At 36.9% G+C, this 12,757-nt stretch overlaps 1 protein-coding gene across 3 annotated transcripts in view; it reads right to left on the reverse strand.

Moving 5' to 3' along the window:
• The window catches only part of ZFHX4 (zinc finger homeobox 4), a 224,080-nt gene that overhangs the window by 25,479 nt on the left and 185,844 nt on the right, over positions 1-12,757 (reverse strand). For 2 of the 3 annotated variants that reach the window (XM_089661017.1, XM_089661018.1), the window contains 2 exons: positions 6,847-6,960; positions 4,376-4,480 (listed from right to left, as the gene is read on the reverse strand). In XM_089661017.1, coding sequence (XP_089517143.1) covers positions 4,376-4,480; positions 6,847-6,960 — 219 coding nt within the window. The remainder of the gene's footprint in view (positions 1-4,375; positions 4,481-6,846; positions 6,961-12,757) is intronic. The other variant, XM_089661019.1, reaches the window with a different exon arrangement.

Here is a 12,757-nt window from a genome sequence, read left to right on the forward strand (position 1 = left end):
TTTGTACTGCTTACAAATCCTGTATAGTCTACCCTTAAATATGATCCAAAGCATTCCTGGACTGCTACAGTGCTGACTCATCATTTCTCTGTTGATAAAGTTCGAGTCCTGGTTCCAAAATATACAGAGCGTTTTTCAAAATGGAGGAAAGCGCTCACTTGACAGTAATTTCCAGGCACTAAAATAAATATTTTGCTGAAAGCTTCCTGTTAATCAAAAGCAGGCAACATCTAGTAAAACAAGCAAGAGAATCGAGGAGAGGAAAAAAATCCCCTGAAAGCAAATTGTGTTTTGCTATTTATGAGCGCAAACGTTCTACCGCCGTTAACAGACATTAGTTCCTGACTTATCGCATGTGATCCAAATCCAGGCAGTATTCTACATTATAATTATTGATATTCATTTCTAATTAGACCTAAATGGGAGACCAATTTTCATTGCAATAACGAAGGTTAATTTCTATCTTTTCCCCTAATGTTTACAATCTTATTAAAATATACTCCCCTTAGCAATAACAGAGACAGGCTGCATTTTCAATGCAAATTTATTAATCTGGATGAATTCCATATTAATTCTTTTGCTGCATAGAGATATAATTTGGATTATAATTAATCGAAAGTGGCACTACATTTAAATGACAATATAAATTAGGCATTAGAAGGCTTTTTATTTAGATTCTGAATGAGTGATCAACAAATTGAACTTGCATATGCTGAAGTCTCACTTAGTATGCTTGGATCCTTCCCATAATGTAAGCAACACAGCACAACAGCTTACATGGTGTTATAAACACACTGGTACTAATCATGTGCTAATCCTTACTTGTCTAATAGATTGAAAACAAAATAGTCGTGCTGCTCTCTTGCTTGACATGTTGGCATTGAGGTTATTGTGTCTCTTATTTTCTTGGCTGGATATGATGTAAACATAGAAGCTGATAGATTCGGCTTCAGAAGGAATACTGGTTTTATAAAGTTGTAGGTCTGTGTAAAAGGAGGCATGCTACTGAAAAACAGGCACCTTGTCTCAAGTGGAATGCTCTGGAGTAAGCAAAAAGTCACTGGTTCTCCTCTGCTTTTTACAGATTCCTCTTTTCAATGTAGAAGTCTGTGAATGACCAGTGAGTGACAATGTCTCCTTTTGTCACTATGTGCCATTGTAATGGCAAAGGAGCTACAAAAACACACACCTCTCACACTTTCCTCTCAATGTGTTGTAGCATTACATGATTCAGTGTTACCTTTCAGTGTTCTCCTGGAGCACCAATGTTGCCAAAACCCATTGGAAGTACTGTATAAGAAAGACGTTGTGGGAGGACTTGATTGGGTGTGACTTCATACAGGGCAAGAGTGTCAACATGATTTCATAAACCCACTGACACATAATGTAACTTAATAACAGTCCGTTTTCTTTTGAAGTGTTTTATATTTTCTGACTTATTAATTTCAGGTACTCTTTAAAACTGTGTATTCCTTAGCGATTTCTCTTCACTTCCTTTCAAAATCCAGAGACACAGCAGGACGTAAAATAGGATCTTGCAAAAGCAAGTGGTATCCCCCTTAGACAATTGTCAGCAAAACAGGTGAAAGATTTCCCCTTGCCTACTGTTCCTTTCAGCTTTGTGCACTAGAAACTATAGTCACCTGGATCAGTAGTAGGGTGAATCTCGCCAGCATGGACACAGGCAGCAATAAAAAGCTTCCAATCCTTCCATTTACAATCCCAATTAAATAAAAAAAAGGTTTGGCTTCATATACACGTTAAACATTTTTCACATTTTCTCTTTTATTGTCCCTGCACATGACAGTATGTTTTTGACACCCCTGGCTTAAAGCATACCCATGTCTCTAATAATCAAATAGCTCTGTACAAAATGAAAAAAAGCAGGAGTTATGTTTGGCCACTCTCTATAACTACTAACAGGTCTGAACAATGTATGGGAAAAATAGCAACTTTCTTTTTTGTTTCAGTAATGATGATGCAATGGTGGGAAAGGGCAAAGACAGGCCATGGCTTCCAAAGCGATCTTTAAAAGGGAATTTTGGGATTCACAGAACAACCCCCCCCCCCATTCATACTCACCTAGGTGGATGCAGCATTGGTCTGATGCAGCTGTCCCCTGCCACTTCTAAGACTGAGAACTGAGCGATCAAAGACTACAGATCGCTTGGTTCTTGGTATTCAGTGAGCAGAGAGCCAGTGACTGTCAGTCACTGGAGAGCCAGACTGTGGAAGGGGTGGAAACTGCTGGCTCAGGCTCTCAGCAGCATGCTGAGAAGCTGAGCCAGCTGCCAGTCAGCCATCTGGGTGAAATCCAGTCAGTATCTATACAAAGCCCTGCCAATTCTGTGGCATCAGCCAACAGTGGGCTTTAGAGCAAAGTACGCTCCTGTGATCCATAGAAGTAGGTCCAAAAGAGCTTTTGATGAAATGGGTATTGTTTAGTGAACACCCAGCTGTATAAAACCACCTGCTACTAAAGTGAGACATGTAACACTGTGCCCATCTCAGCTTCCAGTGAAACTCGCTCTGGGTCAAGTGCCTTACCTCAAGCACATCCAGTCATATTATAGATAATTACCATTGGCAGCTCATCTCTTTCATTGAGTTAACTATGGTATCTACTTCAATGTGCTTATGAAAGAAGAATAGCAGATAAGTAGTTTAAATTGCTAATCATCATTTACATTAGCTTTAAAATGGAATAAGCCCACTTTTACTTTTATTATAACTGTGAACAAACTTGTAGTTCAAAAACTAAAAAAGTACAGTAAAATACTGATACATGTTATGGGGTATACTTGTCTTGCCAAGTCAAGTAAACCCAAAACTGGTATTATCAACATGAGTGGAAACTACTGAGATGAAATACCAATTGGTTTTTAATATCTCTTGGTAAGTGCAGCAAAGAGATGCTGTCACCAGAAATCTTGGCACTGGATTCCCCATCCAGCCATTATTGAAACAAACATCCATTATTAGTAATACTGCAGCATGTCTCACAAGCTACAATAAAAAGTTCCAACAACAAGGGTAAGACCACATCATAATTGTTGTAGTTGGTGGTCAGAACTCAGTCCACTCAAGTTTCAATTTTAATAGACTTGCCAAACTTAGCAAACTTTGGTTTAAGTGGAAGTATCGAGGATCTACCCAACACTCCAGTTTTTATTCCATGCTGTTATAGAGTTAAATTACCTCCTTTTTTCTAAGTCTCCCCAAGGACCCTGGCAGTAAAAACTCAACTTTGTAGTTCTCAGATCTGCATGGCTGCCACAAAACTCATAAGAGTGCCCCTTCCTTCTTATGGCTTTTTCATTTTTGTTATTATTTTGACGGTATGAAAACTCAACTGTAGCAAGGGAGGAAGGAGTAGATCAGAATGGTGAATCAGCTCACTAGTTTTCACCTTCAAATTAAATATTGCTATATGGGTGAATTGGGAACATTTTAAAAATACATAGCCTGGAATCAAAAATAATTTTTCATTAGTCCCACTACAGGAAACTGCTTAAGAAAGATCGCTGGTTAATTTTTTTTAAATCCTGAGACCTTACTGATCTTACATTATCTTATGTAATAAAGTTCATGGATAGTACACAGACAGCCCCAAACATCTTCTGCACCATCCATTAGCATTCTTCTCTTTTTCTTAACTTTAATTTATGCTGCAAGGACATGGCTTCCTCCTCACTGACACATTTTGCCTCTCAGTTGCTTACTAACGCTCTAAATGGTTCTCGGGACACTGTTTATTTACTGTACATATAAAGTCAGTTTCTGAAAATTAGGATTATTGTCCGCAAACTGATTAGCGGAGAGAGATCTGCAATGAAGTGTATAGCATATGAAATCTGCATGCAGTGTCAGATAGTTTACATTCTTACACTGCTGATTGCACAAAACCTGGATTCACTGAAGAAGAAGAATAAATAGGCAATGTTTGCCAGACAGCAAGTTTCATTTTATTTTAATGATATCATATCAATGCAAAAACAATTTAACTCAATATTGTAATCTAATGTATACCAATGCATCTAGTTTATTACAGCAAGACACACAAACATGCGTGCATATATAATATATTTATATACAGTATAAAATTAAAAGTGTGCGCTATTGGAGGCACATGAGAGAATGAAAAAGATGAGATTGCTCCTTTATAAGTAATTAGGTAAAAGAACACAAAAAACCTTATATCTACAAAGACTCCAAGGGAAATCCCACCGAAAACCCTAATAAAGCATGTCTTATTTGCTCTAATGAAAAAAATCCTTCTTGATCTCTAAATTGTATGCTTGTATGTTCCCTGGGACTGGCAAGAAGTGTCTGCAGGTTACCACATAAAGAAAATTAAAATACAGAAGGTACACACGTTTTGTTTGCTGTGCTTTGGTGCTGCCTTTTTGTCCTAGGTACAACCCATAAGTACATTTTGTTAAATACGACCAAGAGTATTCTGTGGGTCTTGCACAAGGGCCTGAAAGAATAAGGCAACAACAACCAATTATATTTTAGCTGTGCCATTTTTCAAGGCCAATCATAAGACAAAATTTCAAATTCAAATACAGCCTTTCCATATGACAGATCAGCTAAAATATGAAAAAATACGGTATACAAAAATCACATCATAGAGACTCAAATGCAAAAAGATTTTAGTAGTCCTTACTACTTAACATAAAGAAGTCACCTCACTTTGTGAAAGAGTCTCTGTAAAGTAAAAACACAGCTTACAAATCAGATTGCTGGGGCATGGGCATTGCTTAATTTGGAACCAACAATAAATTTCACATGTCTAAAGTCCTTGTTAGGAATAAATTATTGGTCGGAAAATGATTTAAGCAGATGACACAGTCGTTTTTGAAAGTATGAGAAAAGTTTCTACTTTCATAACTGTTATGAAATTAAATTAATTTGTGGAATAAAAGCTTCTTTAGGTGACATAAGAGTGTTTTACAATTTAAGAATGTAAGCGTTGCTAAATACATTAAAAATAATATTCTTTATATAGAAATGTCTTTTTCTAAAATAGTTTTTTTTTTTGTCTCAAATTTTTGAGTCTACTGTCACTGGGATACAAGACAAAGATAGATGACTACCTGCAACTAATAAGCTTCAACCTTTCTCAGCACTTCTTCTGCTTGAATGAACCCAACTTAATGTAACTAGGTGTAGCGTGCAGCAAAAATAGCCAATGTAATATTCATTGCGACCATAGATTTCCATCTCATACATACAAATCATGGGTGAAGTCACATATTTGCCAAATCAAACACAGAAAATAAAAACCTGGGTATCCACACCAGATGCGGGCCTTGGGTTTGTTTGTGCATAAGTAAATGTCATGACATAAAGGTTTTGTTTTCAAAGACAGTAGCTTTCATTATGGAGCTTTGTCTATTCCAAGAGATCAAACTGACCCCACTCTAAATCCAGTTTCAATGATATTTCCTCCTTCTTAGGCTGGATCATCTGCACATTCTTTTAGCTGGATTTTGTCTTGTGTTTCTCTAAACAGATGCCCCATCTAAATTCAGGAGGATTTTGGTGCATAAATGCATCTGCCTACTCATGCTGACCTGACAAGAAAATTCTAGCTCGGTAAATGAAATAAAGCATTCTTATTTTGAAATTATATGGTTATCAACTGTCCCAAATTTTTACAGACAGTTATGGATTTAGCTAATTGTCCTGGAAATAGCCTTTCTGGAAAGGTTTTCTTTCTTTTATCATTGTCCAAATGAATAGCAAAATTTATGACATTACAACCTATTATGTGCTTAGATGTTTTGCCAATGCTTAGTCTTATTACCTCAAAAAGCTCTAGTTCCGATTCCAAATACCAAAAAAAGAGCACCGGTTTATTTTCCAGAATGACCTTAAAGGTGTCCAAAAGCTAATAATGTCTTAATAATTTTAATAGTAAGCCTGAATGGTAAGGTAAACCTTACTATTTGGGTCCTATAGGTTATGGCAACTTTTTCTATGGGTTGTCTGTAGTTGGCTCAGAGACAAGGCAGGGCTTAAACATAAGAAGGCGCTTGTCTGCATCTGCATGTTCACAAGCTATTCGAAAGGTAAGGAAACTGGCTTCCATAAAGATTTAGAAAGCAAGGCACCCAACTCCCAGATGAATCCTGGAACAGAAACTATAACAACCCAGTTTGTAGGTAGATCCCCCTGTTTAATTTTAAACTCTTTTATTTTGACTCAAGGTTAGCACCGTACAGAGTGCTTAAGCAAAATGTGAGCAGGTGCAGAATATACTACCAAGTTAAACTTAACTCAAAGTATATGTGAAAGGGCTATGTAAACTAAAGGCCAAGATTTCTTTTTTATGTGGCAGTCTAGAAATCAAGTTGGCCCTTTAAGAGCAGAAAGTCAACATGAAAAATGTAATTCTTTCAGCTACAAGGATAGATATTTGATTGCTAGGAGGAGAAAAAAAATCAAGTAGTATCTAATCCTACGCTTATGAAAAATTAATATGTCGTCAGAGGAATCACAAGTACAGCTAAGATTAATGAAAGGCGCTTAAAAAATTACAAGCACACAAACTGATTTGATTAAAAAATAATCTCACTGGTCGTCCTGTAATATTCCTCAACTTATCCGCATCTATCCTGTCAGATGGTTATGATTAAAAATAGGTCAATGTGAGGCTACTGATAGGAATCACATGCAAAATGCACAAGCAATGAATGGGAGCAGGGATGTCCAGACAGTTGGAAATGAAAGATCAGTAAAAAAAAAACAAAAAAAACCCCCACAGTGCTGGATGAGCCAGCAGACCTGGGGATCTCAAAGGATCCATGGAAGAGGAGGAGGAAGAACATTAAATCTTACCTGAATCCTTTACTGCCTTGCCCTCACTGCTGTCTTTCTCATGTGTACATCTGTCCTCAGCTTGGGCTGCAGATGGGAATTTTGGAGTTTCCTCTGATTCCTCTGCTTGTTCTTCTAGAAATGCAAAAAATGCAGCATTTTAGATTTTGGAAGTATCTAGTGTCTGATGGTAACAATGGCAACAACAATAAGAGCGGCAATAATATTAACAGCATTACACATACATATACATACAAACAAATACACAGGTAAGTATGTAAGTAACAGACATGGAAACTTTATATAATAACCATCACTTTATAAAGAAGTATAACACACTGTGTGTATATATATATGTGTGTGTGTGTGTGTGCACAACAAATATATATAAAAGATATGCTATATATTTTTAGATGTACCCTATATGCATATGCAGGTAAAAGCAGTATATATTAATCTTTAAGTAATATTAGTATATAATGTATTGTATAGCATTCCAATATTTGTAAACATATACAACATACATGTTTATCTATTTGAATATATAGAAAAAACAAATATATATATATATATATATATATATATATATATTATACACACATACATACACACATTACAGCAAACACACATATATAGTGATGCTAATGGGTATGCATAAGAAGCAAGGATAAAGGCAAGTGCACATGAAAAAGCTCATTAAACATAATGACAATTCAGTACTTTTCAGCAAAAACTGTAGCACAAGCAAAGATACAGATGAAGGGGAAGAGTTGAAATAGCATATATAAAAGAAAGAAGAAAAAAAAAAAAAAAAAAAAAAGAACCAGTGGTACGGTTTTAGAAAAACACAATAGCTATTGCTAACAGCTATCTTCTGGTGCCTTATTTTTTAGCACTGCCTGTAATTAATAATTGAATAGCTACAGTGTTCTTATTGTTTCACCACAAGGGGAATCGCAAAGGTTATTTGATACAATGAAGGATCATCTCAAGAAATCTGCATCTCACTCACCTCACTTCTATGTTCACACCAGCCAGATTACATAGAAAATCTTCACAGTAACTCAACCCTATTTAATTATTCTGTAAATCTTAGCTATGCTGCTGGTGGATTAATCTGTTTATGCAGTTAGCCTGTATGCTGGGGCTGTGTAGCACTAATCCATGAAAGGCCCACTGTTCCTTTTCATCCTGTGATCATTTGTCTCTCACAGTGCTGATGTCACATTTTAATGAATTTTTAGCAATCTGAGTAATGCCAGATAACCAGGCCCTGCACTGAACTGCACTTCATGCTGTTTTCATTGCTGTACAAAAATAAAAATTGTATTTCTCAGCTCAGGTAAAAATCACATAAATTAGGAGGCAACTGTACACTCAGAGCCTCAGTGCCCTAGACTGCTCAGTTTCATAAAAATCTATAATGTCCATATAAATGAACCCCAAGCAAAGGAGAAGGGAAAGCACATATGCATTCTTGAAGGCATCAAAGGATGACGCGGTTAACTCTTTCTATGCCCTGCTACTAAATATAAGCAGAGAGATCTGCGAATCACAGCTGACTGCTCGAATCCCAGTTGTTGTTTTTCACTACATGCATACAGGGCTCCTGATTCATTACTGAGCAAATCCAGATCTGACCAATTCTAGTGATCTGTCACAGTAGATCGATTTTTATAGCTAGCACATGGTTACTATCACTTTAAAAAAAAAAAATTGTGACACTCTCTTTTGCTCTATTGTTTTTTTGAGAATGCCTACTCCCATCAAACCTTTTTGCTGGTTTGATCACTATATATATATATATATATATATGAGAATGTAAGCTCCCAGGATCAGGCCTTCCTAACCCTCTTGTATTGAACTGTATTGTTGCTGTATTGTCTCCCGTTATATTGTAAAGCGCTGAGCAAACTGTTGGCACTATATAAATCCTGTATAATTATAATAATATAATATATATATATTTGTTTTTTTTCCATTTCAGTGACTAATCAGTTGAGAACTGAGTTTGCGTGATTTGATTGTATGGCTCCTTAAACCATAGCTATAAAAACCAGGCCATATATATATATATATATATGTCCTGGGACAAATTGCAGCACTGTCTTCGGGAATTAAGGACAGTTGGCAAGTGAGCTACCACTCCAAACATTTTAAGCATCATTCATTAAGTTTAAATTACGTACTGCATCAAATTTTCATTGTGAAAATGCTACGGTGATTGAAAGCAGATAGAGTGGACCTCTCCACACCACATGTTTTATTAATAACGCTCTGACAGCTGAATGAAATCTTGTCTAACATATGCAGCAGCTGAGTACAAAAGAGTGAGGAAGAAAAAGGCAAACAGCATCACTGAATATAATACACAGGCTGGAAATGAACAGCGGTGCTGGTGATGGGGGTGATATCATAAACACCAGCAATGCAGTGCTGTACCAGGAAGATGGTCTCGGACAGCTTGAAAGAGACTGTTTCTGGTACAAAGAGGGGGCTTGTTATTAGTGATTGCGGCAGCCACACGTGAGGACTGCACGCTAGTTTACAAACGTCTGCTAAAATGAAAGGTTTTGCTTTGAGATAATTTATGTATATGTGTATTCACAGATTGCCATTATGGGGGGGGGGGACATAGCTTGCTGCTCCAGCCCTTTATTCCTCCACTGGTGATTGCTAATCAAACACGGCACGCTTCCTCATCACAGTTGGAGGTGACGCTGTATTTATTAGGGTGGAGAGGGGGGGTGCACAGTTTGGTCTGCTGTGACTCTGTGATCATGACGGGATTGGGCTGTGTTAATGCAAGTGCACACACATGAGACTCACATCCAGTGTCAGGCCCTGGGGCCAAGTCCAGCCAGTGGCATTTTTTTTTTTAATTCCTTGAAATCAAGTTTTCTTTTTCCCTAGATTTACTGACCCATTCCCCAAGGCTGGAGAATGAAGTGTCAAAGAGCTACTGACTGTCCTTATCTTCAGGGAACATGAAATTTTTAAGACTATTGTGGCACATATTAATAAAACATTGCGTGCCAGGGAAACAGAAGGGAAAAAAAGGCAAAATTATAATGGTACAAAAAAAGAAATCTTATCATCTGGGTCTCATCAGACAGTTTTGCAGGGTGCTCTTCTGTTTTTTTTCTGCTATGTGTTTTAAGTGTGAGAGAAATTCCCAGACATGTTCTTCTATACATCATCGTGGTGTCTGACCTCAAAGTGACCCTGGCAACAGTTTGAGAAATCTCAATGTGAACAAAGACTTAGTGTCAGCAGCAGGGAAAGATTGCGGGATAGACTTTCCCCATCAACTTAATCGCAAACAGCAGTTTTTTTTTTTTTTTTTTTTTTTTAAGGCCATAACTTTATAAAGCTTGAACCAAACCACAAACATATAACCTTTCAAGGTGAAGTCGCCCCCTTTTGCTGAGGTCCTTCCCTCCTCCCTTCCTGATTTCTCTCTATCCTCTTTTATTCCCTTTGATGTAGAAAGGCAATTAGCTCTAATGTTCAAGTGCTGCAGGCCTGTTTTATGGCTTGGAAGGTGAGAGCTGTTTATAACAGGTAGACTCCAGAGGGTCACAAAGGCTTTGTATATTTTTAATTACAAGCAAAAAAGAAAAAAAAAACGAAGCATAAAATGTAACCCGATTACTGTTCAAATTAAAAATTTTAACTCAAAAGATTTTATTCTTAGACCCTTTAGGGCAGCGAAATATGGTTGGGCAAGATTTTTCTTTACTTGACTGCTGCTGGCACTGTGCTAAGCTTGGCCTACATGAAAAAAAATCTCCATTTTGCTAAGCTTATGTTCCTATAAGTCACTGCCTGTGGCAAAGAGATAAAAGCGGCTTGTCCAGGGGTCACTGTGTTTCAAGCTGGGTTACTACACACGATATGGCCCCCTATTCTACCGCACGGCTCAATTATGATGCACGGGGAGATCACTCAGTCTTCCCCAGCACTGAAAGGATTAACTGGAAACATGATTTAAAGAAGGTGTAGCCTTGGTTAAGCCAATGGCCCTTGAAATTGAAGACCTTGGTTCAAGACCAGTGGCAGCTTTTGGTGACCTAGGGCAAAACACTTTATTCCATTGTGCTCCTGAGGACAATCGCAAGCTCCCTGGGTCAGGCGTTCATTGAATTATATTGTTTCCACACCTTTAATATTGCGGCTTCTTGCATTATCATAATATAGTAATATATTATAATACAATATTAATAATAATATATCATAAGCATCATTTTACATAATTTCTAGATTTTGGGAAATATGTGTTTTTTCGGAAATGATCACTTACTGCTATTGCTTTTAATATTAAACATATGTCCACATTTTTATTAAAGGCACGTAGTAAATCGATTATCATGATTAGTCTAAAAATTATTATTATTATACAGTATTTATATAGCGCCAAAGGGTATGCTAAGCGCTGTACAGTAGCAAGGGGGACAGAACATGAGACAAGACAGCAACAATACACTACACGAGGGGTTCGAGGGCCCTGCTCTTTCGAGCTCACAATCTAGGAAAATGTACTATTTTACTTCAATATTTTGACCTATGCTGGTTGTATTTTATTTAGGCAATCATAGTTATCTATAATTGTCCTTTTATGTCTATCTTGATTTCAAACATGCAGTAACTTAAAGACTTCTACTGTGTGAGCTGTTCTTAAGAACCCTTCAGGCAAGGTCCAGCATCATGAACAGCGTGTTGCAGAATGTGTCTTTGATGAAGGATGCACACAGGCAGGCACATTCTAGGCTGGACAAATATGTTTTTCAATTCCGACACTGAGCAGTGGAATAAAAATCTCTCCCATACCTTCTTTATTAAACATATTTATCTTCTCACTATTTTTGACAGACTGTCATTGTGGTCATTTTTAGAAAAATATGTAAGAAGAAGTCTCAAAAAAAAGCAAGCCCCCCCCTCACTTGCATTACATGTTGCAAATTCATAGCTGAGGAAGATTGAAGATAGCAAATGCAAAAAAAGAAGTTTCAATACATCCATATTATTTAGGACATAAGTATTAAAATGATTAATTCAAGTCATTTGGTCCTTCTATTATGTGCCCACTACTTTAAACACACAGTTATTAAAGTATGCTTAAAGTCATGGATTTTTAAAGGGTAACTCCACTTTCATGAGAAAAATATAGCAAATAAAACAAAAAATAATAGAGCATTTATAATTGCAACACAATCCATATTAACATTTAATGTTATGAAAACATATATTTATTTTTCAATCTGCAGCACTGTAATTTTCTGTAAAATTCAATGCAGTATGACAACCTGGTTGTGTTCTGCACACAGTCTGTATACAGAATGCCTCCAGAAATGTCATTTCCTGCTTGTCACTAATTCTCCCAGAAGTCTGCACTAAGATACAAGTCAGATTTTAGGCAGCCTGAGATTCACCAAAAGGGTTAATCACTTCTAAAAGGATGCAGACCTCACAGCTTTCCTCAAAGCACTGCAAGTGCATCAGCTGATCAATAATGTAAAAGTCACTCCCACTCAGAATCAGTATCCTTAAGACATAGAAGAATCAGCTTTTTTTTTTGCTTCAGTGAAGCAACATGTTGCAATCTGCAACAAAGTTTGTCATGATCCCTGCAATGTACACTGATCACCCAGATGGGAATTTTTTTTTTACAGCAAAAGTAGAGTCACTCTTTAAGTTATGGATCAGGGAATGGAAAAAAAAAACCTGTCATTTTTGGCTGTCTGTGTCCTACTGGGAAGATTTAATCTCCTTTCCAAGATACAGGGAGTGAGAGAGATCTTTCCATAAAGATGGAGAATTTCCTTTTATTCAGTTTTTACTAGAACAAGTGCTCTCAATGGAATATTTTCCCTCTGTATCTGTTCCAGTGACATTTTGAATTTCCTATCATTTTTTGTCCCCCTATAATCTC

The sequence above is a fragment of the Staurois parvus genome, unplaced genomic scaffold (assembly GCF_062004578.1).
Source record: "Staurois parvus isolate SC_StPar_1 unplaced genomic scaffold, SC_StPar_1.0 ptg001302l, whole genome shotgun sequence".
NCBI lineage: Eukaryota > Metazoa > Chordata > Amphibia > Anura > Ranidae > Staurois > Staurois parvus.